At 43.9% G+C, this 27,604-nt stretch overlaps 1 protein-coding gene across 4 annotated transcripts in view; it reads left to right on the top strand.

The window, feature by feature from the left end:
• Positions 1–27,604, top strand: part of MTMR1 (myotubularin related protein 1) — a 60,429-nt gene that overhangs the window by 9,727 nt on the left and 23,098 nt on the right. For 3 of the 4 annotated variants that reach the window (XM_057717498.1, XM_057717497.1, XM_057717500.1), the window contains exons 3-9: positions 12,689–12,764; positions 15,104–15,198; positions 15,589–15,696; positions 18,499–18,600; positions 18,920–19,003; positions 20,606–20,755; positions 21,808–21,996. In XM_057717498.1, the coding sequence (XP_057573481.1) occupies positions 12,689–12,764; positions 15,104–15,198; positions 15,589–15,696; positions 18,499–18,600; positions 18,920–19,003; positions 20,606–20,755; positions 21,808–21,996 (804 nt within the window). Of the gene's footprint in view, positions 1–7,412; positions 7,434–12,688; positions 12,765–15,103; positions 15,199–15,588; positions 15,697–18,498; positions 18,601–18,919; positions 19,004–20,605; positions 20,756–21,807; positions 21,997–27,604 lie in introns of those variants that run through there. The other variant, XM_057717499.1, reaches the window with a different exon arrangement.

Below are 27,604 nucleotides of genomic sequence, written 5' to 3'. Positions count from 1 at the left end.
CTCTAAGTGTCAGTTTCCTTTTGTGTAAGGATAAGACAGTTTGGATTAGATTTGAAGTCTCTAAATTCCTTTCCTTCTAGAACATTCTTCAATTCTGTTTTGTCCAAAAGGATTTGATTCTGGCCAGCCTTCAGGAAATTAGGACACTGTAGTTTTAATGTGATCATTCTCTTTCCCCTGACTCCAGCAACAACAGCAACACTACTACCACCACCATCATCATCATCACCATCACCCCTCTGACCATCTCCTCCTCTTTCTCCTACTCTCATCCCTGCACACACAGTAGCTAGATCTCTTCTTTAAACATTCTGAAGAAAAACAGAAAGTAGAGAGGGTCCTGTAGTAAATTTCGTCATTTAACAGGTTAGTACAGTGATTAAATTCTGGGTCCTAAACAAACATTTGCAGAAGGGCTTTGGAGGGAAGTGGGATGCAGTGTGTGGGAAAGGCTTCATTATGCTTGAGCTTGGTCTTAGTTAACACTTCATCAAGGCAGCACTATTGCTAGGAGGAGGGGAGCTGAAGCGTGATCTTTTCAAATCCATGGCCATAATCCACTGTTGATAGCTTGGCCTTGTGATCTGTTTATTAAATCCGAGTTTGCAAACACAAATGTCTACAGGGGATAGCTAACAAGCTAAGCAGACGTGGCTGTGGAGAACTGGAGACTGCAGCATATCCCCCTAAAAACATTTAAATTACAAAAATAACCCTGCTCCTGCCTGTGTGAGCAGTAGGCCTCCAGTTTGTAACCACTGTGATATCCAAGTACTATCCTATCTCTCAGGATTACTTGTGGGATATAATTATTTCTTAAAAATATCAAGACTTAGGCTTCTGATTCTGGAAGGATGGAGCAGATGTACTTTTTCTTATTTTTCACTCTCAGTACAAATAAGAACCATGGACGTTATCTATAAAATAAACATAAGAATGCTCTGAAGGGTAGAGAGAAGAAGGCAGACTGGTTAGGGACTTCAGGACCCAAGAAACAACAGGGTGGTGATGTCCCTGTCTTTTGTTTTTGCCACATATGTCCCAGGCTTGTTGCTGAAGAAGCCAGCAACCCAGAAATGCCAATGGGTGCAGACCACAAAAGCCTAGTCTCTCTAGCCCAAGATACAGGAAGGGGGCAGCCGAGTAGAAAGAAAACTTTTAGACACGAACCACTGTGGTCCAGCCAAACACCACAGAAGAAGCTGCAGCCCCACACCCAGCGTGCCAGCAAGGCCAAGTGGGGAGCCTAGACTCCACCCTTGCCAGGCTGCAATGGGGCATACCACCCCCTGCAGCTGTGGTGTGGGGAGGTGTGGTGGAGAGTCAGGACTTTCACCACTGCCCATTGGCAAGCAGGCCACACCTCCACTGTGGTATCCGTGGTATCAGTCACGGGTGTCCATGCCACTCCCAGCCGGGCAGGTATCAGCAGAAGCCTACCTGGGAGCTAGAACTCTCACCCCCACCCAGAAGTAACTAGGAGACCCCCATCCTTTGATGTCAGCGGGGGCTAAGAGGGGAACCTGGACTGTTCACCCACTTGGCTGTAATGAGGCAGTGCTACCCGCCCTCCTCCTGCTGGAGCAGTAGCAGAGAAAGCAGCTACAACAGAAGAGTTACAGAAGACCCACTCTCTCATAATACTCAAAATGGCCAGATTTCCATTGAAAATCACTCATCATACTAAGAGCCAGAAAGGTCGCAAACTGAATGAAAAAACAGAATCAGTAGATGCCAAAACTGAGATGACAGACGTTAGAATTATGTGAAAAAAGATTTTAAAGAAGCCATCATGAAATTGCTTCAATAAACAATGACAGATATGCTTGAAACAATGAAAACATAGAAAGTGAGAGACAAGAAATAGGAAAGTTTCAGCAAGGAAATATGAGATAAGAATCAAATGGAAATTTAAAAACTGAAAAATACAATAACAAAAAACCAAAAAACAAACAGTAAATAAAACCACCAAACCCTCAGTGGATGGGTTCAACAACAGAATAGAAGGGACAGAGAAAAGAATTGGATGAATCTTAAGGGAATTACACCGAGTAAAAAATGCCACTCCCAGAAGGCCACATACTGTATGATTTCATTTGTGTAACAGTCTTCAAATGTCAAAATTATAGAAATGGAGAACAGATTAGTGGTTGCCAGGGGCTAAGAAGGGGAGGGGCTGGGAGGGAAATAGATGTGGCTATAAAAGGGCAACAGTAGGTGGTGAGGAAATTGTTCTGGATCTTGGCTGTGTCAGTGACAGGGTCCTGGTTCTATAGTTTTATAATATGCTGCCATCGAGGAAATTCGGGTACATGCTTCATGGACGCTCTGTTATTCTCACAACCACTCATGAATCAACAGTTATCTCAAAATTAGAAATTTAATTTTTAAAAGTCAAGATTTTTACAGACTGCTGAATGACTCTATATTGCATATAGAATAAATTGTGATTAATATTTCTAACAACTTGATATATCAGGAGTGTTATTTAAATGGAGCATATAGTTATGCAAATAAAGATGTTAGAACCTGGTTAGTGAAAAGAGTATGGACAGTTGTTCTGTACTAGTTCCATTACAAGTATCCTCATCCCTTTTGTATGCGGCAGTTGGGGCCAGCATGCTTCATTGAATGGCTCATTGGTCACATTTCCTGGAGGGCTTTAGAGGGCGGAGAGTGATTGTTTCAGGCTAGGGTTTGACAAAGGGGTCAGGCCAGGTTCAGGTGTGACTTGTTTCCCCAAGACCAGGGTTGTATTTGGACCGAGTGGTTGAGATGTGTATTGGCCTGTCCTTGGCCTCTGGCTGCAGCTGGTGGTGAGCGCTAAGGGGCGCGGACTCCTGCTTACTGAGGCTCCTGTAGCAAGGGGAGTGACTTCCTGACCCAGCAGCTCAAACTCTTTAACTCATGTTGTAGTGGTCTGATTGCTAAAGCAAAATTACTTTGTAGACTTTACACTTAAAACAGAACAGTGGTGTTTTTGCTGCACTGTTGCACTCTTTTCATGGAAAGAAGCCTTTTAGAGGCATAAGCTCAAAGATAACTCATTTGTAAAACAAACAAACAAACAAAATTATATTTATTTGACAGAGTCATATGGCTTATCAAAAAGATAAAATTTGGAGTCAGGGCACTTTGCCTTGAGTCCAGCCCTGTACCTGACTAGCTGGCCAACAAGTTACTTTACCTTGCTGAGCCTCGTGTCCTCATCTGTATTGTGGGTGTTACAGCAGAGGTTTAATGTATTAAAAAGGGCAGCATATGCATGAAATGCATACAGTGCTCATTTGCTGTACGCTATTACTCTACGAAAATGCATATGATGTGTAAAAATGAGTACAAGAGGAGTGTGTTGTAATTGATGAACACCAGTCCACTTCCATAATATGATGTGAGCACCTAATATGTGCAGGGGCTGGGCTGGGCTGCATGGAACTCATAGTAGAGGAAAGAGACTCCAAACAACACAGTACAAGTTGGACTGCAGTGAATGTTGAAATAGACAGGGAAACAAGGTGTGGTGGGAGGAGCAAGGCCGGCAGTGCAGGGCATTCAGGGCATTAAGCCTTGAGGGCATTTGTCAGCCCCCTCAGAAAGGGAACAGGTTTAGGTGGGGCGGTATAGAGATTAAGAGCATGGGCACTAAAACTAGTCAGCTTGGGTTTGAGTCCCCACCCTCTTAGAACACTTGTGACACCAGATGTGTGGGTTTTTTCCCACACCAACGAATTCTCCAACACCAGCTGAGGGTTCTACCATTCAGTTCGATTCTAATACTAACCAGAGTTAGCGCAGACCCCGCAGGTTAAGGGCGCAGTCCCACAAAACTTCTCCTCACTTCAGATGCCAATTTCAATTAATGGGTCCCCAGGTTACCCACAACTTCTGCTTGGCTTGGCTGCAAATTGGGGTTCCCACAGCGCCCTCCTTGAGTGTGATCAGTTGCTAGAAAAACTGACAGAGCTCAGGTAAACACTTTTTACCCATTCATTGTATAATAAAGAATATAAAAAATGATACAGCCTGTGTGGCTGTCTGAGGTCTTGAGGGCCATCAGTGCTGGAGGCAGGATTTCACTCCCGAGCTCGTGCTTTTAACCACCGTGCCCATTTGCACCCCCAAGTTTAGGTTAGGGAGATGTTTTCTGAACTCTTCCAGTGATGCTTACATGACTCTTAGGATTTGAGGACTGGTCAGGACCTTGCAGCTATTCATAGACTCCTCTGCTTTTGTATGTGTAGAAACTGAGGCCAAGCACAGGCACGTGGAGGCCCCAGGCCTCCTGACTTCAAACCACCGCTCTCTGGCTTCGATCAGAATCAGGTTCAAGAAAAAGAAAATGAACCTCTCTGTGTGCCCGAAATGGTTTATTTCAGGAGAGACCAACATTATTAAGCAGAGAGAAACTCCTGAGTATCAACTCAGGTGACCTCCATTGACCCTGCTGGCCCCCGACCACGCGTAGCAGGGATTTCCTACAGCAGGTGAAGAATGGTGTGAGTGGCAGAGCAGATGATCATCCTGCCCCTTTCCTTTTCGGTTAGTTTCTCCTTCCAATAGCAAAGGCTTGTTGACAGTGTTATATCTCCTACATGCAAGGCCCAGTTACACTGCTTGGGAATGCTCCTTTTCAGTTATCAATTGTTCCTGTCACTTTCTAGATAAAACATTACAAAATTTGCTGCAGCTACAGAACAAATGTGAAAATAATAACATGCTGGAGTGGAGGTTTGGAGGGAGCAAGGAGAAGTGAAGGAGGAGGTCGTGGTGTTGCTTTCTTCATCCACCCTCAAGGGATTTAAGAGAGAGCAGATGTACATCAGAAGGCTTTAGTTCACGAGCGTTAATTATAGCGGTGCCACACTGAGGCACTGTAGCAGACTCTCTGGGTGTACTTGCTCTGACACCTTGAACTTGGCCAGATTACTTAACTGTGCCTTGGTTTTCTCATCAAAAAATGGGACCAATAATAGTTTTTATCTTCCAAGGTTGTTCTGAGACTAAAATGAGTTAGTATGTGCAAGGTTCTTAGAAGAGTGTCTGCCACTGAAAAATCATTTGAGTTTTTTTTTTTTTTAAATGGTGCAGCTGCTGCAGAAGGACAACAATAAAAGAACTAAAAATTACAGTTTCAATCAGCAGAGATTGGGAAGAGGGAGGGAGTAGTTTGAGAAAGCATATTTTCTCATCTAGCTAAGTCAGTAGCTACTGTTTAAAGCTGACAAATGAAGAAGCAGTGGTGTGACCATATTTATGGTTACGGAGGCAACCTTCAGAATTTAAAGAAGTCTCATTAAATGTGGTTATCACTGACAAATGAAGCTTGGGAGGGGAGACTCTCTATTTGGACTTTTTATTACTATGTATGTCCCATTTTGAGGTTTTTTTAACTAACATAAGCATGTATTTTTTTTTATTTTGTACTAGTTTTCCTGTTGTAATTAACAAAGGATAAACTTCACATATTTAAAGTGACTGGTAAGCTTTGATAGGTGCCCACTTATGAAACTGTCACCATAATTAAGATGATAAACATTCATCACCACCACTCCCTCAAAAAAAAAAAGCCCGGTTTAATCTTGTTAGTCTAAATAGTCTATATTTAGGAACTTCTGGGCTTTAATTCCCTTTGAGCTACAGCATCCCTTATACAGATACCTTTTTTACTTCAAAGCGTATTTTCTTTTAATGATGATACAGTGATCTTTTTTGAAGGCTATTTCCTCATATTCATGTGATCTTCTTACCTATCCTGAGTAAAACCTATAAAGCTAATAAAAACCTCCATTGATTTTTTTTTTTAAAATGATCTGTTTTGCACACAACCTCCAGCATTCTATCTTATGTAATGATGATCGGATTTCAGACTCAAGAGTGGCAAAGAGATGATTCAAGTCTCCTTCAGACTCTTAGCACTATTTGCTTTTGAAGAGTTCCTTCCGTTCTCTGGGTTGTTTCCCCGAATGCTCATGCTGCACGTTCAACTAGGAGTCACAGGAATAACCTTTCTGAAATCAGTGCCCTGATTTAGTAAAGCTTGGCTTCCCTCCCCTCCCCGCCAGCTACCCCTTCCCAGTGGGGGCCACCCCTTCCCCATGCAGTGGGGCTGGGCTGGCGTGAGGGACATGCACCTTCTCGCTGTGGGGCGGCGACATCGGGGAGTTTAATTCTGGAGTCCCAAGTGCAGATTGGAAATAGAATTCCTATAGAAACCGGATTAAGATTTAGGCTTAACTAGGCTTTATGATCCCATTAATGCTGTGGCTGAGCTGTGCTCTGTGCCAGCTGTGGGCGCTTTTGTGGTTTCTTGGTTCGGTTTTGTTTTATTTCTGTGGGCTGCTCTGGGAGCAGAACCACCTTTTTATATCATTGTTTCTATGGGGAAAATGCTTTCAGTATTCCAAACAGACACACAAATGAACTTTTCAAACACAGCCAGTTCACACTGTCTTGTAATAGCCCTTGACAGAAGGGGTTTGTGTTTTAAAATAATGTGGTTTGTCTTAGCCTAAGGGCGATAAGTTTCTCCAAATCATAGACTTGCCTGTAAATTACAGGACAAACGTGTTAGGATTGATTGGATATCGAATGAAACTTAGAGGGCAAATGTGTTAGAATCGATCTGCTTGGTTTTATTTGGAGTATTATGATGTTTCTTAGGGCACGGGCTGGTGAACTTAATGGCATCTTTCACAGGTCAGTAGTGACGTGTCTGTGATGATGATGTTCTGTGTTTTAACTGACAGGTTTTCAGGAGGCCTGATATAAGGGTAAGGATATTTGGCTCGCAGCACATGGGCCTCCTCCTTGTGTGTCTCTGTGCTTTATCGAATACTTAGTCTATTTAGCTTCTTTGCCTTCTTACTGGTTTTATGAGTCACTCAGATCAATTTGCTCTGCTGTGTCATAGCTTTCAGTGTTCACTAGAAATGCTTTATTTGTTACAGTGTTTCTATGTGTGGAAAAAGGCAATGTGTGTGAGGGCAGGATGCTAAAATTGTTAGCAGTGTGCAATACTGACTTTTGTTGTGTTACATGAATTCTGACTAAACAAGTATTCATGGCCTGGGGCTTATAAGACTAGGCCTACAGAGTTCTCTTAATTTAACCTTGTTCGTCATGTAATTCATGCCAAAGTATTTAATAACAGCAATAAGAACAATGACAAAGTGGTTAGTTGTCGTCCATCCCGAGTAGGAGATCTAAGTAAGATTTCAAGTCTTGATTACAAGATCAAGTAAGATTTCCTGTTTGCATGCTGAATCCCAAAAGCAGAAGTGCTAATCTTGAAGATAAATTTAGCAAAATCAGCCCCATTTAGTATTTCTTAAAATACAGAGGTAGCTGTTACAGTTCGTGGATTATAGTTTCTATTTTCCTCATGATTTTCGTTCCCTTTATTTCAGAATATTCATAAAGCAAGACAGAGATTGGTAATGTGCATGCATTTAAACCTGTGCATCAGGTGTTGAAAAATTAACCTATTTCCATTAAATGAAAATAATGTGGATTTTGACAGAATCGTTTAATGACTTCAGTTTTAAAGTTTTAATCTTATTGAAGCCACTGAAGTAGTACAAAAATAAGCAGGTTAAATCAGATTGTTATTCTAGTTGGCTTATCTTTGTTTAATTTTGTTTTCACCATGTTTTCTTTTGCTCATGGGAATCATTTTCTTTCACTGATTCACATTGTTAAATATTAGTGTTTGGCTTTACACTTGCATGGACTTTGATATGCTGTGTGGTTTTTTGCTGTTGTTTAGTCATTCATTCTTCTGTTTTTACAATTTTTATGAAAGAATGATTCCATTTTCCCATTTTCTTTGTATTTAAAAAAAAAGGAATGTATTTTTTTAAATTTAAAAAACTGGCTTCATTTAAAATATTGTCCTGCTCTGCAGGGTAGCAGTACCAACTGTGTACTAAACTCAGTCTGATGACAAAGCATAAAAGTATTTTGAGTAGCTATTTTATTGACAAAAATGAAAGGTGGGGAAGAGTAAATTCTTTTAAAGCTTTGCTACTTCTTTACTGATTGCCTGTTAAAGAAATGTAGTCATTGGAACCAGAGTTTCTTGAAGGAAAAATGTATTGATGGTAAGTGTTAGTATTTTCAGCCTGAGACTTGATACAACTTTTAAAAGGGGTTATAATCTTGTCATCTTCAATACGCATGCTCATTATAATCACCTGCTAAACTAAAAGTCCTGGTTTTAGAGTTTCAAAAGCTGATTCTATAAAGAAACTAAATTAAGAACAGTATACATGTAAAGGGATTGGAAAAAATTTTAATAAAGATATGTGACATTTTAGCTGTTTCTTTGAAGCACGTTGATACTGTAGTTAGAAAGGTTTAATATGGTTTTGCGTCATAAATCGCAATATTTAATTATCAATAAATAATAAGTAACAGACTATATGTATGTACCTGCATATGTATGACCCCAGCATGTGATATGCGCATGCGCAAGTGTGTGGCCATGTTGTTAATTCCAGTGGTGTTGACCCCTGGACAACATAATAGTTCCTTTTTAAAACACGTCTCTGAACTGTGTTTGTATTTTGGCTTGATTTTGTTCATTGCCGGGTTTCTGTGGTATGTTTTATTTTCTATGAGCATGTTATATGTCTTTTATTTTGTTTTTTGCTGTATGCTGCAGTGTTGCTTGATTTTCAAAAGACAGTACATTCTTTGAAACCCATGATGTGTGTTTGCTTTTCGTTTTTCTACCCCAACACAAACACAAAATAGATACTCCATTTTAGGTTGAGGATGCTATAGATGGCCTACACGTTCTTTCCTTAACTCCAAGGGGGAAAATGTTGGGATTTACAAAGCCATGAAAGGTGTGTCGACTTTTACATGCTTACTGCCTCTTTAAAAAAGAACTTCTGTCCTTTCACCTGTCTGTTTGCACGTGTTTCTCTTTCCCCTCTTTGCCTTTTCTTGTTCATGCACCTGGTGCTGTGCAGGAGATTCAGGAAGAACGCAATGGCTACCCTTCAGAAGCTGAAGCTGATCAGGTGGCAAGTTCTCCGTGTTCATCTGTTTGTAGTTACAGATCGTGTATTTAGAAGCCATTTCATACTAGATTTCTAGACAATCAGCAAATGCTTTTTCCACTACAGTAGTACTCTCCTGTCCAAGTTTGGTAGAGTCCATTATGACATTATTTGCAAAAATTGGTTTATCCAACATTTTGTCAACCAGAAATTTGTTCATTTCTGCTTCTTGGTTTTCCCAGATAGATTTACTGATGAGCTTAATGAGCCTCTGTCACGACAGGGTTCTGAAGTGCCTTCACAAAGCCTTAGAGGGGACAGATGCATACGCTAAGGGTGCCCCTCCTCGAGGGTGCGAACTTTGCTTTATTCACATTTGCAAGGTCTGTACCCAGCACAGCGCCTGGCACGCTGCAGGTGTTTGTGGAATGAGTCCATGTATTTTATAGAAGAAAGAAATCATTCATCGAGGTTTCTTGAGTGCTTACTCTTTGCTCAGTACCTCTGGACTCTTCTGGAGTCTTTTAAAGCAGCAGAACTTTCCCCAAAGCTTATGTAGAAACTGAATATATGAAACCTCTAGAAGAGCTGCTCCAGGGAAGTATGGCAAACTCCCCGAGCTCAGCTGTGTCTTTGCCCTGCCTACCCTCCTTTGGTGACCCTGGGAGCATCTCGAAGAGCCGGTTTGAAAACCACTGCTTTCGGCATGTGGCTGTTACAGAAACTGTCCACCCAGCAGCCTAGGCTCAGAAGGAGGGAAAGTCGTGGAGAGGCCAGGAAGGTGATGGGCCTTCAGCTAGACCTTCTGGGTCGCCAGCACAGGGTTGAGATGGGATCATCAGGGAGAATTCCTCAACTGGGCCACACTTGGAGCAAACACCAAGAGGGCTGGGTGCATTCATGGACACATTTTATCCATAAGAACATTCCTTCTTTGATTATGCTCTACATGGATTGGATAAATCAAGGGTCAAATCATGTCCTGTGCAACTTGGACGTTGCAATCAAAGCTTAATATAGCACAAGTGTGAGTCCTATCTCCTAACACCAGCTTTATAGAGGGAATCTACTGTACTCACAAAACAATGAGCTTTAAGAACCATTCTCCTATCGAATTCCTGTGCTAAAGCTGAATGTCTTTCCTGTACGCAGTGAACCTTTATGGGGATATCTGAAGCAGTGGGATCATTGATTTGTTTTATTCTGATGGTTGCTTTTTCATCACTTAAAACAGCCTGTCCCAGATTTAACTATTGTTAGTGAGAGGTTTGTCTCACCAACATGTTCATGCTTCACATAAATACACAAGTATTTCAAGCCAGGTTTAACACGACTGTCAGAAGAGAAGAGAAACCTTTGATCTTCAGCCTCTATCTTGAAAGCCTTGTACATTCTCAAAATGGTCCCAATCACCGTGCCTCCCATCAGCGACATTTCATTAGTTCTTGGTTGAGGACTTTAAAGTGTGTGACGTGACTTGCTATAAAGCTTAAAGTGAATCAGACTCCCCCCACCTCTTTCAGATTCAGTTGATTAGAACAGCTCGCTTTAGTGAATATATTTCAAGATAACCTATTCCCATTTATTTCTAAATATCATTTAAGGAATGTAAGTCTATATGATAATATTTACCCATTAAAATAAGCTTTAACAGTGTAATATTGGAAGTTATTTCAAACTTGAATATTGATTAAAATAGCTTTCTCACCTTGTAACTATATTATAAATAGTCACTAGTTCAGGCAATAAGTTAAAGAAAGCAGATTTTCAAAATAAGGCTTCTATTAAGATTGGTGATTTTTTTAGTGTTTCTAAAATTGGACATTTAAAAGTATAAATATTGATTTATGCTTTATTGTGTCAAAGATGTATTTCTAGATCAGGTCTGAGTATCAATGCATCCACAAACACTTCTCTGTGTCCCCTTTAACAGTTCTCTACGTCCCTAAAATGTTGATTGAGAAGTGTCTTAAAAACCAATCTGGACTAAAAAGTTAAACTGAATAAAATTGCTTAGAGGTAATGATGCACACTAATCCGTATGCTTTTAACCGTGTATCTTGAGGAGCAGGATGGACCATGTCATTTTGTGCCTTCCCCAAACAGACATACCTTGACCAACATTTAGCATTGAATCTGCTCTTTATATTTTGACATTTTCCCTTCTTTATTGTATAAAATTGAACCTACTATATATAGTGTTTTTAAATGCACCTTTAAGTCCGTTTATAAAATATTGAAATATTCTTATAACTGAAAAATAATTATTTTGAATTTTCAATAATTTTGATTAGAATTATAAGATATCAACTTTTAATATTTTGCTTCACAACATTATGCTGAAAACTTAGTATTGTCTAACTTGTTTTTTGCTGAACACTAGTGGCCTCCTCATGTTAACAGGTATTTTTTGGAGAAAGCAGCCCCTGATGGACTAGGTAGGGGAAATGCAGCATACTCCAGCGCCCTCTGGCTGATTTGGCATGCATTAACATGCTAAAGACTTGTCTCACTAAAAAAAAACAAAACAAAACAAACCTTCTCCCCCCCAAAAAAAACCCCCAGCTATACTTGTTTCCTTTAACTCATCATTTCCCAAACTTTTCCAAAAAAAGTCTTATTCACATCTCTTGGGAATTTAATGCTCTATGAAACACAGCTTGGGAATTGCTGGGGTTTGGAACACCTTATTCTTATTTGTGACATTATGTCAGAGATGCCCAGGAGAGAGTGACCAGTTTCCTTAGCAGCATCTCACAGGGAGGCAGTACCTTGGAATAGGTACCGAGTTCAGGCTCTGGTCCCCAGCTTTGTAGTTTGAGAACACCATTTTCTCAGCTCTCCCAAGTTATCTGGTGCTATCCAACCAAGCTTGCAAGAGACAGGCTACTGGACCACAGTGCCAATCTGGACATTTAGAAATGTGGGCATGTATCTTCCCAGCCATCCAAGACATCCTTTTCCTAGTCGCATTGTGGCAGGAACCCTGATACCTCAGTAGCAATTTGCTTGGTGAGCGTGAGCACAGAGTGAACTGACTTGGGAGACCTGATGGACACACCCTGCTCCACAAGAGTGGGTGAAATATTCTTGTCTGCCAGATGAGGGCGCATTCTCATGGCCTGGATGGGATACAGGCTGACATACCCACTCGCCTGCCCCACTTGGAACACTTTGTGCAGACACAGGTAGCTGGGCTGCAGTATAGAAGCCTGGGGCTTTCCTTAGTAAGAGACCCCTCCCTGATTTCTTCAACTAGACTTTGGGGTTTCCCACGCAATCTCATAGCTGGGCCATTTCTACAGCGAGCTAAGCATCTGCATCTAATGTTGATTTTATTTGTATTAGTTTCATGCTCAGAAGGTAACCTTTTTTGACCTTATTTCCAAATTTTGGAGGCACCTTGTAATAGCTGTCTGTGTAGTGATTACAGTATCTATCTGTCACGTCAAGCCATTTCTGTATTAATGCTTTCTAACTGTGAACTTTCAGTATGTGTAACAATTTGCTAGACTATGCAGCATGGTGTCCTGTGATGCTGAGCTTTGAAATTGTCTTGTAAGGGGAGGGGGGCATACATTTTGCACGCTTCTGTAGCCTCGTAGCAAGAGCACAGAACACAACTGTTCTTCCCAGGTCTACAGATGGAAAGTGAGATTTACTCCTGTTTGGTCTCTTGCCAGGCTCTAAGGGATGGAAATAAGCTGGCACAGATGGAAGAAGCGCCGCTTTTCCCAGGAGAATCAATCAAGGCCATTGGTAGGTTTAACACGTGCACTTTGCTTACAGAGATCTGTGAAATGAACTGGCGCTTTACTCGCAAGCACAGGTGAGGTCCGTGCTGCAGATCAGCCAGACCAATTTAAGGAGGGGACACAGGGACGGGAGCTAGTCATTCTCATGAGTGTCATCACGACCTGAAGAGATAAGAAGCTGTAGAGGATCCCTTTAAGCTCTGAGCGAGTCTTAGGTGGCAGTGCCAACAGAAGAGGGGCCCAACTTTTCTCGATAAGCTGAAGGCTGATGAGACTCTTACGGTCACATCAGGTCGGTGCTTTGTTGGAAGCTTTCACTATAAGGAAAATGTATTGACAGACGATCCAGATCATATTTTTAATGACAGTTTTGAGAACTTGGCAAAGAAATTTTAGTGGCTTCTAAGAGTTCAGAAAGTACAGTTTTAGTGCAGGAAAAGGACATGTGTTGCCGCCCTGGAGTATGAGAGCGATGGCCTGAGGTGGGCCGCCCAGCGCTGCAGCAGGCAATCCACTGAGCCAGGGCCGCATGGGCGGGCCGCCCGCTGGGGCCTCTTCACCTCACGATGGCCGGGGTTGGGTCGGGCGGCCTGGTTTGCGAGGCCGCTTGTCGCCTTCTTCCTTCGTGGCTGCCTCCCAAAGGCACGTGCCTGGTCTCAGAGCGCAGTCATCTTGTGTTTGAGTAGCTGGGCTCTCCTGCCAGGACCTGCAAACAACTGCTCCCACTGGATAGCCTAGCCTGTGGCTCTGGACTCTGTTCATCCCGACCTGAATTTTGAAACTCTTTCTCTCTTTGGCTTCTGGAACTTCATTCACTCCTGGTGCTCCTCTGGCCCCTCTGGACTTTCCTCCTCTGGGAGCATTTCTAGCCCTGTGTCCGTGCTGCTTTGGAACGATCTGACTAAAATGCCGAGCTGATTGTGTCATGCCTCTCCTTCTCCGGACAGCAGACTACACTGGTTTAAAGTGAATGTGAGGAGGTTTGACACATGTATACACATGGGAAAGCATCAGCACAGTCAAGATAATGAACATATCCATCACCCCTTCTCTCCCACGCCTTCTCCCCCTTCCCTGGCACTGTAGGCTAGTTGAGATTTTGTAGAGTGTTATGGAAATGGAATCATTGAGTATGTTCTTCTGTCTGCTTATCCCATTCTGCAGAACTGTTGCGATATTCATCTCTATTGGGAGCAGTGCTCCATTGTGTGGGTGCGACCCAGTGCGCATCTCTGTTCCTCCATTGATGGACACGGGTTGTTTCTACTGTTTGGCATTTACAAATAAAACTGCTCTGAACACTCATGAACAGGTCTTCTCTGGCATCATGTCCCATCATCCTTGTGTACCCTTTGACCCAGCCACACTAACCTCTGGCAACTCACTGACCTCTTCTCCATTCCCCCTCCCCCTGCTTCCCTGCTGAGTTATGTCATTCCTTTTCTGAGCTCTTATCACATCGAGTCCACCTGGTTCTGATAGCATTTATCAGGCTATATGGTAATTTTCTGTGTAGTATCTCTCACAGGTTACCTGGTGGGCAGGAACCTTGTCATTTATATCTAGAATCCCAACAATAGGAGCTGCTCGGTACATAATGAGTTATAGAAAAGTTTAATGCAAGTGCTTTGAGAATTTGGCTAAATGACATCTTTAGTACCATTATTTATCCCCTCGGACTCCTCTGTAGCTGTGTCTGTTTCTGCCATTGCAATGCAATGGTACTTTGGGAAGATTGCGAAGATGTGGTATCTTTGTGATGGGTATGAGCTTCTTAACATTCACAGGAGTCGTATATATTGTTGATATGAAAGATGTCGATATTGATATTAACATTAAGAAAATAAAATTGATATGGAAGGTGATACAGAATTTGAAGCTTCTTTGTCTTTCCCTCTCCATTGACGTGGTTTTGGTTTTTATCATCTGTAAAGCAGTTTCTTTGGAGGTGCATCAGGGGACGGTGTTTAGCTTTAGTTAGTTTTCATTAGCAGTGATTTATGAAATGGTAGCCCAGGGTCTTCAGAGTTTAATTAATGTGTTTTTGAATGTGATTAATTTATCACTCAGGGAAAATGTGAACCACTTGGAAAAAAAATGACAAAATATAACCTATTATGAGGCCCTTTATTTAAAACCTCATTAAGTAGCAAATCAGAGTTTTGTTTTAAAAAATGGACTCTTATTAGAAGGCTATCCACCTATGCCTTTATTTAAAGTAATGAAAAAATTTTAATTCCTAGAAAACTGGAACCACAAACTTATATATTTGGACACTCATGTTAAGATTTATTGAAACACGAGTCGATGGCAGTGGCTGCTATTTTGGGTTTTCTCTTCCAGTGAAAGATGTCATGTACATCTGCCCATTTGTGGGAGCAGTGAGTGGCACCCTGACAGTGACGGACTTTAAGATGTACTTCAAAAATGTGGAGAGAGTGAGTATTTAAAAGTGTGTTTTATTTTTAAAACATTGCAGGAGAAAGTAAACAATAGAGAAGACAGTAAAAAGTATCCTGAAATACCATCACCCTGAGAGAGGGTCAATTTTAAGATGTGCACATTTGCAAGCAGATTTTGTATCTTGAAAAACAAACAAAAAAAGGCTGTTAAAGTAACACTTTCACTGGGGCGGGGGTGGGGGGGGTGGAGTTTAATTGTAGGCTTGACATCTGCTTCACAAAGCGGTTTATAACTCAGATGCCGATGTCTTAGCCAGGACCAAGAGGCAACGCGAAATAAGGAAACGTGTTTTAAGCCAGCGAAGACTTAAAATAGGAAACTCTGTTCACTGACACATTTGCATTCACGTTAATTTGTGAACCCAGGACCCGCATTTCGTCCTCGACGTCCCCCTGGGAGTGATCAGCAGAGTTGAGAAGATTGGAGCGCAGACCCATGGAGACAACTCTTGTGGCATAGAGATCGTGTGTAAGGTATGGTCCAGACATGAGAGAAACTGAGAGGGGGCGGCCAGCTCAGAACTTCTTCACGGCCTTTGGACAGTAAGAGTAATTTGGACGTTAGTAACTCAGATGTTTTCAGGACACAGACCTCTTCAACCAATTCAGACCATTATATAAGCCATTGAAGTAAACTGGTTCTTTTCTATTGAAGTGTTCTAATTCACATGGACCTGTAACCTAGGTGGTGACATTACTTGTTACATTTCAGAGAAATCAAGTGGAAAGCAGAGATCGGTATTTTTTCTAGTTTGTCGTTATAAGACCAGTCTTCAGTCAAAGACTTGCTAAAGGGATGACAATATTCATAAATTCTGTGATTAAAAACACAGTTAAGTTTCTTGGCTGTGTTGGAATTTGCACCTGAGCCATGCTTATTTTTGGTTTTGGCCCCTTCCTCCAACGGGTTAAGTAAAATTTGTGTGACAGCTTTAATGAGGACTAGTCATTTAAGAAACGCATTAACTGATGTCTTATTCCCAGTGACTTTGCCTCATGGAGTACAGTCTATTAACAACCCCACCTAAAATACCAGGCAAGAGATCCTGCCTACAGCATCATCAAGGTCCCTTCCCAACTTGGGGTTTGGATTAGATTCCTGCCAGTCTGTTTGCTTCGATTGAATCTTTGAGGAGAGCTCCCTCTGGTTGGCCGTAGACTGCAGTTGAATCCACTTTTCCAAATAATCCTTTACTGTGCCAGGTCAGGAAGCTGCCGACTTACTGGGCTCCCCTTGGGCACCACACGGCCATCCTCCCCTCGGACCAATCGCTGCTGTCCTGATTCTCAGTCCAGGGTGCCACGTGCAGAGCAGTGCGAAGCCATTGCAGAACTTAAAGCAGAGGGGGGTGGGGTGGGTGGAGTTGATCGATTCTGCAATTCTGGCACAGGTCATCTCCCTACTCAGAACTCTGCAGGAGCTGCCCATTCCCCTTGGGCTGGAGGGAAGACTTACGGACACCCCGTGATGGGAGCCGGACTTTCTTTCCTTGGCAGCTCCTTCTCCAGCCAGCCTCCCCTCGTCCTTGCCATCCCGCTTCCTGTAGTTGCTCGCGCTCACCTCATACCCCACCAACCCCCGCCGCACACAAACTTCTGGGGCTTCACACATGCTCTTTCCTTTGCTTGTATCGCCTTTCCCTTTGAGCAATCCTAAATAGCAAGTCAGCTCAGTCAGTGACTGAGGGGCATGTGTGTAGCCAGAGTAGCTTGGAGGGAGGGCACAGCGGGAACTTACGTCGCTTAGGCAGGTGTCCTGTGGCTGTTTTACTATGATAATTTTTGTGGCTGGGGCGAGCTTTTGCTAATAGCTGCTTTAAAATGTTTTCCAGCCTGGAATGACCAGGGCTGTGCTTAAACAGGTGATATGCAATTCCAAAAGTACAAAAACTGGGTGTAGCGAAAAGTAAGTTTCCCTCCACCCAACACCCAGCCACCCTGATCCACTCCCTGCAGGCACCCACTGTTACAGTTTCCACAGATGGCCGAGGCACACAAGCATGCATTTGAAAATGTGAATGGTTGTATGTTATATACACTGTTGTGTCCCTTTCTTTTTCCCCTTAACCATGTAAGTTGGGGCTCCTTGATAGCAGTACATAGTCAGCTGCTTCTTGTTTGTGACAGCTCTGTGGTATGCCATTAGTGGTACTGTAGTGCGTTTAGCCAGCCCCTGTTTATTGATGGACATTTAAGTTAGTATTTCCATTCTTCTGCTGTTACAAATAATATCACAGCAATAACTTCCTCAGTTGCTCTTGCTTGAATTTGTTTGTGGTCATATTTATTTTCAAATTTCATGTAAGGTTAAAGAAGAATGAGATTTTTGTGTTTAGCTAATGGCATAGGTTTAGAAAGGTCAGGGGGCAGTGCTCAAAGTGGCCCCAGGAAGAAATTGCACCATCAGAGCTGCCTCATTGGCACTGCTCCCGCCAACTTCCACTTGGACTTTGGGCTGGCAGCTTGCACGGCAGGGTGCTTTCAGAAATTGATCTTGAGAAACAGCGTTATAATTTCTGTAAGGAATTCACTGAGGGCCATACGTGACACAGAGTCCTTGCTCTTAGTCCGGAGGAGAAACCTCTGTCGCATCTCTATTTGATGGATGGTGTGAATTCTGTGATTGATTCTTTTAGCAGCTTAAAGCCCACGACTGATTCTGTGGCGCACTTTTACCAAGGAAGTGCACAGCACCTGATGGCATGTCTTTTATGTACTAACCGCATTCTTGGTTTCATCTGATGAGTTTTTTCCCCAGCATGTCCCCTTTGTTCCAGTTTATCTTGTTGGAGGTGCTTTGTGAATTGCCTTTTGTTAGTTGGAGTAAGATAGAATACAGTTGTCCCTCGCCATCCACTGGGGATTGGTTATAGGACACCGCCCCCCCCCGCCCCCCAGCAAATGCCAAAATCTGGGACGCTTAAGTCTCCTTATATAAAATGGCATAGTGTTTGTATACAACCTACGCACATCCTCTTGTGTACTTTCAGTCATCTCTAGATTATTTATAATACCTAATATAATGTCAATGCTATGTAAATAGTTGCCGACACTCTGCGAATTCAAGTTTTGTGTTTTGGAACATTCTGGAACGTCCCCCCCAGTGTTTTTGATCTGTGCTTGGTTGAATCTATGGATGTGGAGCCTGTAGATACGGAGGGCCGACTCTATTTCACGAGAAATGAATAAAAATATTTTGTCTCTTCATAGCGTGGTGTCTACCTCATAGGTACTCAATACATGTTGAATAAATGAGTTTTGCTAATTGTTTAACAGGATATGAGGAACTTGCGACTTGCTTATAAACAGGAAGAACAGAGTAAACTAGGGATATTTGAAAACCTCAACAAACATGCATTTCCTCTTTCCAGTGGGCAGGTAAGGACACCAAAATAAACCTTTTTTTGTGTGAGTCTAAGTGCCTTCATGGAGGTCTAAAAATTTCATGTTTAATTATTCTTTCTTCCAGAGGTTTCCTTTATCTCTTTTCTCTCTGTTGGTAACTAATATTAGAATATTTAAAATTTGTCAGTTCTGTAGTAAGATGAAGAAAACTGTCAATTTGTTGCTTCAGAATTTACAGATTAAAGTAGGAATCTTAATACATTCAGCTCGTAACTGAATGAAAAGCTTTAATAGTGGTCATATGACATAGCAAAGAAATGCTGACATATGTATTTTGTGGTTTTGTATCCAGACACTCTTTGCATTCAACTATAAAGAAAAATTTCCAGTGAATGGATGGAAAGTTTATGATCCAGTATCTGAATATAAAAGACAGGTAAAGTGTGTTGCTTATCAATTGGAAAATATGAGGGTAAGTCAAAAATTATCTACACTCCGGTTACATTAAAACTTCTGCTGGTCGCACTGTCTTACCAGCGCTTTCTGTTCAAGGCTGCTATCTCCCCAGTCACTGCTGTGCAGGTGTGAACAAGTTACATCAGTTCATTTGTAACTGTGGTGTGAGCAAAATTGGATGCCGCACTTGTGATCTGCATGAAAGAAGAGCAGTGTGCAGGGATTTGTTTTTTGTGGTCTGAGGGTGTGCATGTCCGCACACTTCTGCCCACACTGTCAACACTCTGCAAAAACTTCGTTTTGAGGTGTTAAAGCATCCTCCCTATAGTCCTGTCCTGATCTTGCTCCATTGGACTTTCACCTGTTTGGTCCCCGAAAGCAGCCCTAGAAGGATGAAGATTCACTTCTGATGAAGAGGTGAAGAACAGCAGTGCATTCCTGGCTCGCAGCACAGCCTAAAACATTTTTTAACGAGGGGATATGAAAGCTTGTTGACAGGTGGACAAAGTGTATTGAAAAGCAAGGAGATTATGTCAAAAAACAATGTATTTGTCTTTTCTAAAAGTTAATTAATAAATTCTCCAGGCAGAGTGTGGGTAATTTTTGACTCAGCCTCCTAATAGGTTGAGCATCTTTTTCCTAAAAGGGTAGAAATGTAGCAGAGAAGAAACCTTTGAAGCAAGTTGTCCATGGGTGTAACTCACCTAGCTCCTAGGTTCTTCAGCTCTGGCTGTCTGTTCTCCCTGAACCAAACCTTTGGCTGTGGCACTGTTTGTTCTTTTTCCAGAGCGCACATAGAGTACAGGACGGGGATTTACAAAGCAAACCAGCCAGATGGTTTTTATTAGATATTCTGGTAGCACATTGATGAGTAAGGATCGAAACCAATGACTTCAATTAGATTTTAAGTATATGGCATGGCTACATCAGTCTAGTGGGGTGTTCCTATACCTAGAAGCTCTTTTGTGCATTGTTTGTTTGAAGATATTCCAATAAGACCTTATTTTCATGACATTTACTCTTTGCCTTCACCTTATATTTGGTATGGTGATTTTGTATTACTTATTTTAGAAATTTTAAAGAAGTTTCTGTTTCACTAAAGGACTTCCATGGGTGTTTTTAAGAGCAACAGTATGCTCAGTCGTTACAGAAAACATGAAAAGAAATACACATAGCACTGGGATTCAAGTATATAATTTTCATGTTTTAGTGTGTTTGGAAATTACGCTTCATTAGATTTTTTTTAAATGAGTTAGGTAGGAAATGGGTTATATTAAGTAAATGTATATTTAAACTTTTAACTAGCAGTGAACAATGAATTACAAATGAATTTTAGTAGAAAATAAGAAATGGGGACTTCCCTGGTGGTCAAGTGGGTAGGACTCCACTCTTCCACTTCAGGGGGCATGGGTTCAATCCCTGATCCGGGAACTAAGATCCCACATGCCATGGCCAAAAAAATTAATTAATTAATTTAAAAAAAAAAGAAAAGAAGAACTGGATGTGGTTTACGCTTAGTACTTCTTGAAAGTGTAAAAGTATGCTCTTCCCCACCCCTTGACTTTCCTTTGACACCCTGCAGGGCTTGCCAAATGAGAGTTGGAAAATATCCAAAGTAAACACTGATTATGAGCTCTGTGACACCTACCCCGCCATCATTGTTGTGCCAACTAGCGTAAAAGATGATGAGCTTTCAAAAGTGGCAGCGTTTCGAGCAAAAGGCAGAATTCCGGTAAGTAACAAGCATTGTCATTTAGATATAAACATATACTGTATTCGATCTAATATGGAAAAAAGCAAGACAGAAAACATTTAGTGAAGAAAATGGAAAGTCGGAAAATAAGTCTATAAACCTGAACATATCTTTGATTCTCAAGCACTATCTAATTATATAAGCATTTTGTTTGCTATGACCCCACCTTCTATGACCTCACGTTACTAAGTACCAGGGTGACTTCAGTCATGCTCTCAAAATGTTGCAGAGACTAACAGAGAAGTTAGCAAGCTATTGAACTGACAGCTTCTATCACTGGTTTCCCTGAATCATCCTTGAGAAAATACATTCTTTCTTAAATACTGAGTGGAAGGCTATACCTACACGGGGAGGGGCACCATTACAAAAATAAACACTGGCCAGCAGGGGGTGAAGTTTTTTAAACAGCTTTGTTGATGTACAAAAAAAAAACCAAAAACAAGAAAACAACACTGCACTGTTTAATGGACACAGTATGATGACCTTGGGTATATGTGTGCATCGGGATTCCATCACCGCAGTCAAAGGGGGAGTGAATGTTTTTGAGCCCCGAGTTTGCAGTCTGGTATAACCCTGACTCTCTTGGTCGCTGGAGGAAAATGGGAGGTTTAGGCGCATAGCTTTAGATTTTAGAAGAGACTGTATAGTTTCTTTGTCTTCATATGGCTACGTATGCCATTGTTGAGGTCCGAAGGTGTTTTTAAATTAGGAGACAAAATAAAACTAGTCAATCAAATAGAAATGGGGCTTGATGTTAGTCATAGTTTGAGTTAGTTTCTGTTTTTCTTAGAATCATAGAATTTTAAAGGTGGAAGGGGATTTTTAGAGCCCATTTAGTCAGACTTCTTTCAGCCTGACCCAAGCATTGAGTCCCATGGCCACTATCACGGTGTCTTCAAGCCGACTCCTCCACTTTGAGGAGGATATGCAGAAGCAGCTGTGCTTGAGAAGAGACCTTGTTCTTACTATCTGGTCATTAGAGCACATATTGTTTTAGGACCATACTAATGTTTGTTGCTTTCAAACACTAGGTGTTGTCATGGATTCATCCAGAAAGTCAGGCAACGATTACCCGTTGCAGCCAGCCACTTGTGGGTCCCAATGATAAACGCTGCAAGGAAGATGAGAAGTACTTGCAAATGATAATGGATGCTAACGCACAGGCTCACAAACTCATCATCTTTGATGCCCGGCAAAACAGCGTCGCCGACACCAACAAGGTACGTTATCACGATACCGCTGCAGAAGTATTTCTTCTCTGCTGTTTGTAAATCATCATGCCGTTCAGCCAGCCCAGTGAAAGTGGACTCTTGTGGAGTAGCCCACAGCTGGGCCTCCTGAGTCTCTAGCCCTTGGAAATCTTGTCTTCTCATTGCCCCTCCACAATCCTGTCTGCTGAACTAATTAAGTAAAGACCCAGAAAGAGACTGATCACCTAGAGAATGTAGTAAGTATTTTAATGAAAGGATTGTGAGGCCCTTGGAAGTCGCTTTAACCTGTGAAGGGATTTAATTAAGTCATGTCTGCCTGACGCTCTGTTAGAACAGAGTCAGCTATGTGAAACAAGGCAGATACACAAGCTGCCACCTGCACCCAGCTCCTGTCTGATCCCCACCAGCAGGAGGAGCCCAGGCTGTGCGGTCAAGCCTCTAGTACCCGCTTTCCAATGCGAAAGGCTCTGAATGGCGTCATTTCTATTTCCCGCAAATGACTTGCTGACAGTGTGGTCCTGCCGGCAGGCCTCTGGCACTCAGAGTCCTGACCCCTGCACAAGGAGTTTCAGGTATCAGGATGGTGGGGGCAGCCCTTACCATCATCTCATGCCTCCCTGTAAAATGACGCTCGGGTAACAAACATGTAATGAGCACATACTAGGTACAAGGTGCGGGGGAAACACCAGGACAGACAAGGCACATGTAGGAGGTGTCAGCTCAGTGTTCTGGGGGAGCTTGTGCCTCTGGGCAAGGCTTCACGGAGGAGGCGGCATTTGAGCTGGCTTTGAATGATCAGTGGGAAGAGATGGGCAGGGCATTCTAGACAGCACGGGACCCATCCACACTGTGCCAGAGCATGTCAGTCACGAGCATGGCAAGAAGGAGGGTGTCTGAAGGCGCCCCCACTGTGTGCTTGTGGGTCTTTGTTTCTCTTGGCAGCTTGTGCCCCTTCGTTCCTCAGTGACTAGTCACTCCATCGTTGACCACAATCTCCAAAAAGCTGACCTCCTGCCTCCCCGTCTCACTCTCGGGAGGAGCCCTTCCCTCCTATTTCAAAGAGCAAACAAGCTGTGAGGTGCACCCTTGGCCATTGAGGCACGTGCCTGCCGTGAGCCAGGCGCAGAAACTGCCAAGTGGCCCCCATTGCGGGGCTTGGGATGGGGGGCATCCAGCATGCTCTGCAGGAGTGTAGAGGCAGCGTGGTCATTTGTACATGACCATGGGCAGTTACTGCATCTCTCTAGACCATGATCACCTCATATGAGCTGGGAATGACAGCACACCTCCTTTCTGGAGTGGATGTGAAGATTGCGTGGGTGCCTGTCCCTGAGAAAGCATTTGGGTCAAGTTTGCCATCTTTGCTACTAACCCAGAGTGGAGAGCCCCATTCTCTTGGCTCTCATGACATCTCTGCCCTGGACCACTCTCTGCAGCCTGGCGGGCTCAGCCTCCTTCACTGCTTCCTCTCCCTCTTCCCAGCTGGCAGATGGCAGTGCACCTGGAACCCAGACTGGGGTCCTCTTTTCTCCTTTGCTTAATCTCCCTGGACCATCTCCTCCAATGTCCTGACTTTCAACACTCCCTGTGTGTTCAGTTTGCCACGCAAGTTTCTATCCCTCCTGAGGTCCGGATGGGATTTCCATCCTGTCGTCTGGTTGGCATCCCCTCTTGGCTGTCTCGCAGGTGACAAAACCTCAGCGTATCCAGACCAGTGTAAGAGGCAAGGTAGTGAGAACCCTCAGCTTTGTGTTCAGTTACATGTGGGGTTTCCTCCTGGCTCTGCCCCTTAGTGCCTCTTCTGTAACAGGGGAGGTGACAGTGTCTCCTGTAGAGGGCTGCGTAAGGATTGGAATTGGGTGAGGAGAATGCACAGTGCCAGGTGTATCAGTATAGGATGCTGAGAGGCTCGCGCTCCCCGTCCCTCAGGGGTCTGGCCTGGCAGTGAGTGGTGGTGTCAGCTACTGAGTGGGGGAAGCTGGGAGAGGACCAGGGTGGGGAGAAACATGGGCAGCACTTGACTTTCCTGAGGTGCTGAACCAGTGACCACAAACTTGGGGGCTTAAAACAGCACCCATTTACTCTCGCACAGTGCCGGGATCTGGTGGCACTGTGTTCCCTCTGAAGGCTTCTGGAGAGAATCCATTCCCTGCCTCTTGGGGCTTCTGGTGGCTCCTCTGTGCATGTGGCAGCTGCACTCCATCCCCTGCCCCTGTCTTCACATGGCCTCTCCCTCCTTGTGTCTCGGCATCTTCGCCTTTCTCTTCCAAGGACACTTGGAATGGCATTTAGGGCCCACCCAAGGTAACCCAGGATTCTCTCTTCATCTCAAGAACCTAATCACATCTGCAAAGTCCCCTTTTTTGCCAAAAAAAGTCACATTCAAGTTGCTAGGGGCTTGGTGTGAATATCTTCATGGGGAGGGGGAGGCGGCATGTTTCAGCCTACTGCGGGGGGGTCATCCTTAATTAGTCAGCTCCCCACGCCCGCTGGGTCAGTGACCCCTGTCAGTCTTTCTCCGTCTCTACGTACTTCCTGTCACCACCATAGTGCTGTCCCCAGGAAATAAAAAGAGAAAAAAAAAACATGAGAAAAGCTATATTCACAGAGGCAATCTCTAAACATTCAATAGAGCAAGGGCAGTCCATTACGTTTTATCCTACGCAGAGGAGATGGGAGCAGGACACCAAATTGCATGTCTAGGATGATTTTAACTATAGTGGTGTATGTGTCTAGGGACCAGACAAGGATAGTTATCTGTCAAAATCCCCATTAGCTCTTCCGTATATATCACGTCATCCGCAAATAGAGAGACTTTTACTTCTTACTTTCTAATGTGGACCCATTTTATTTCTTCTTCTTGCCTGATTCCCTGGCAAGAACCTCAAGTACCATGTTTAGCTTTTTTTTTTTTTTTTTTTTTTTTGAAGATCTAATGTACCCACTGGTAAAAGACTGGTTTTTCATACGTGTCCTTATCAGGTTAAGGAAATTCTCTATTCTTAGTTTGTTGAATGGTTTTACCATGAAAGGTATTGGATTTTCAGAGGGCTTTTCTGTATCAGCTGAGATGATCATGTGTTTCTTCCCCCTTCATTCTGGTAACGCGCTGTATCCCATCAGCTGATTTTTGTATGTCGACTGCTATAGCGGGCTGGATAGCCTCCCCTCAAAGTTCATGATCATCTGGGGACCTCAGAATGTGACCTTATTTGGAAATAAGGTCTTTGCAGATGTAATTAGTGAAGATGAGGTCAGACTGGATTAGGGTAGGCCCTAAATCCAATGATTCGTGTCCTGATAAGAAGGTCGTGTAGAGACACACACAGAGGGAAGGTGGCCATATGACGTGCAGGCAGAGATTGCAGTGATGCAGCTACGTGCCAAGTGGCCCCCAGGATTGCCGGCAGCCTCCGGAAACCAGGGCCTCCGGAAGGAACTAACCCTGCCCATCACTCCATCTTGGACTTCTAGCCTCCAGGGCTGTGAGGGAATCAGTCTATGTCATTTTAAGCCATCTGCTTTGTGGTACTTTGTTACTGCAGCCCTAGGAAACTCATATAACTCCCTTACGTTTCTGGGATAAATCCCACTTGGTCATGATGTATAATTTCCTTAATAGGCTGCTGGATTCAGTTTGCTGGTACTTTGGAGAGGTTCCCTTCAATCCTGTCTCCACATCATGGCCAGGGTGATATTCTAAAGGTCCAGCTCTATGCGAGCCCTTAGTGCCTTGAGGCGGTGACATCTGGTTCCTGAACAGGACGTCTGAAGCCCTCCAAGCCTCGGGCTCATTCCTTTCGGCCTCACCACACCTCCCAGGCTCATGTCCCAGCTGTGACAGGTGTCTTTCAGCTCCTTAGGCACATCCCAGTGTCATTTCCCAGCCTCTGCCCACATAGCTAACCAATGCCCCATCCTTCAGATGGCACTTGGAATGTCACTTCCCCAGGGCGGTCTCTCCAGGTAAGCTGAGGTCTCTGTGTCCTCAGCACACGGCTGATTCGTCATTCAGGTGCGTCTTGCCCCTCAACTTTCGGCCCCGTGATAGCAGGGACTAAAGGACCTTGAGCACACCTGGATCCCGAGAACTGGGCTGTCACGCAATAGCTGCTCCCTGACTGGAACAAAGGGCTGCTGGCTGGTGGGCAGGGTCATCTCTCAATGGGGGACCTGATGGTGAGTGGCATTGTATGTTAATTCAAAAGTCCAGACTCCATTATGGAGTTTTTAAACCCAGCTTTCTTCTTGAGAAAGTGAACATGCAGGGAAGGAATTTCAGTTTAACCTGTTGCAGTTGAGGAGCCTGTATGGGGAGGATAAAGCTCTGGAGCTCAAAAAAAGGGCAAGTTGGAGGTTGAGATGGGGTCCCAGTGGCATGTCAAGTGTAGGTTGCAGCCTTGGAGGGGAGAGGATGAAGTTACCGAAGTCTAGGTCATATGAGCAGGGCCCAGGCACCAGACCCCCTGAAATGCTGTCTGTGGAGGGTCAGAGGGGAACTCAGTGAAGGAAAAGGTGCTCCAGGTGGTGGGGAGGAGACCCCAGAGAGGGAGGGAGAGGTCCCAGATACCAGGAGAGAAGTAGGGGGAGGGGTGTCTTAGTCAGCTTGGGCAGCTATATAGGCTGGGTAGCTTATGAACAGCAATATTGATTTCTCAAAGCTCCGGAAGCTGGAAGTCTAAGATCAAGGCGCCAGCAGATTCAGTGTGTGGTGAGAGCCTGCTTCCTGGCTTGTACACAGCCTGTTTTTGCTGTGTCCTCACACTGCCAGAGCAGAAAGGGGCGAGCTCTGTGCCCTCTCTTCTTAGAGGGGCACTAATCCCATCCTGAGGGCTCCACCTTCATCACCTAATCTCACCAGAGGCCGCACCTTCTAACAGCATCCCATTGGGGATTCGGGTTTCAACATGGGAATTTGGGGGGACACAAACAGTCTGCAACGGGGGGGAGGTGTGTTGACTTTGGAGTCTGAGTGCGTGGGAATCCTGTCCTGCCACTTTGTGCCTTTAGGAGTTGCCCACCCTCTCTGAGGTTTTGATTTTCTCACCTGGGAATCGTCCCCGCTGCCCAGGATCAGTGTCCCCGAGGACGGGAGAGTGCGGCAGGTCTTCGACAAGCACTGAGCAGCTGGCCTGAGATCACGAACCCTGAGTCCGTCCTTCAGCTGCCTCCTTCCCAAGGGGCATTAGGCTTTCTTTTCCCTGAGGGTTGAGGATGGCCCTGCCGCCGCTGCTAGGAGCTGATTCGTGGGGACTTGGGGGCCAGTGGGGAACAGTGTCCCAACAAGCTGGCTTCTCTTTGGAACCCTGCTTCGCCCCCATAGAGAGAGGTCTGGCCAGCAGTTTCGTGTCTTCCAGAACTTTCTGAGCCCCCCTCCCTGTTCCTGCTGGGATATAGGTGGGGCCCCTTCTCACCCTCCTTCCCCTCTTCCTACCTCCAGACCTCCAGGTGCCCGCTCTCTGTCCTGGCATGGAGCAGGCACTCATGCTCTTCTTCTCTCATGATCCCATTTTCTTATTGTCTTGTTTGGAGCTTTAGAAATCAGTTTCCAGGCAACAAACTGGCTTTGCGTTCTCCTGGTTAACACCAGCCCTGAGCATGCGCGTCCTCCATGCTG

Source organism: Hippopotamus amphibius, chromosome X, assembly GCF_030028045.1.
Source record: "Hippopotamus amphibius kiboko isolate mHipAmp2 chromosome X, mHipAmp2.hap2, whole genome shotgun sequence".
Classification (NCBI taxonomy): domain Eukaryota; kingdom Metazoa; phylum Chordata; class Mammalia; order Artiodactyla; family Hippopotamidae; genus Hippopotamus; species Hippopotamus amphibius.
Note: the sequence above shows the minus strand (reverse complement) of the source record. Positions and strands in the feature narration are given on the sequence as shown.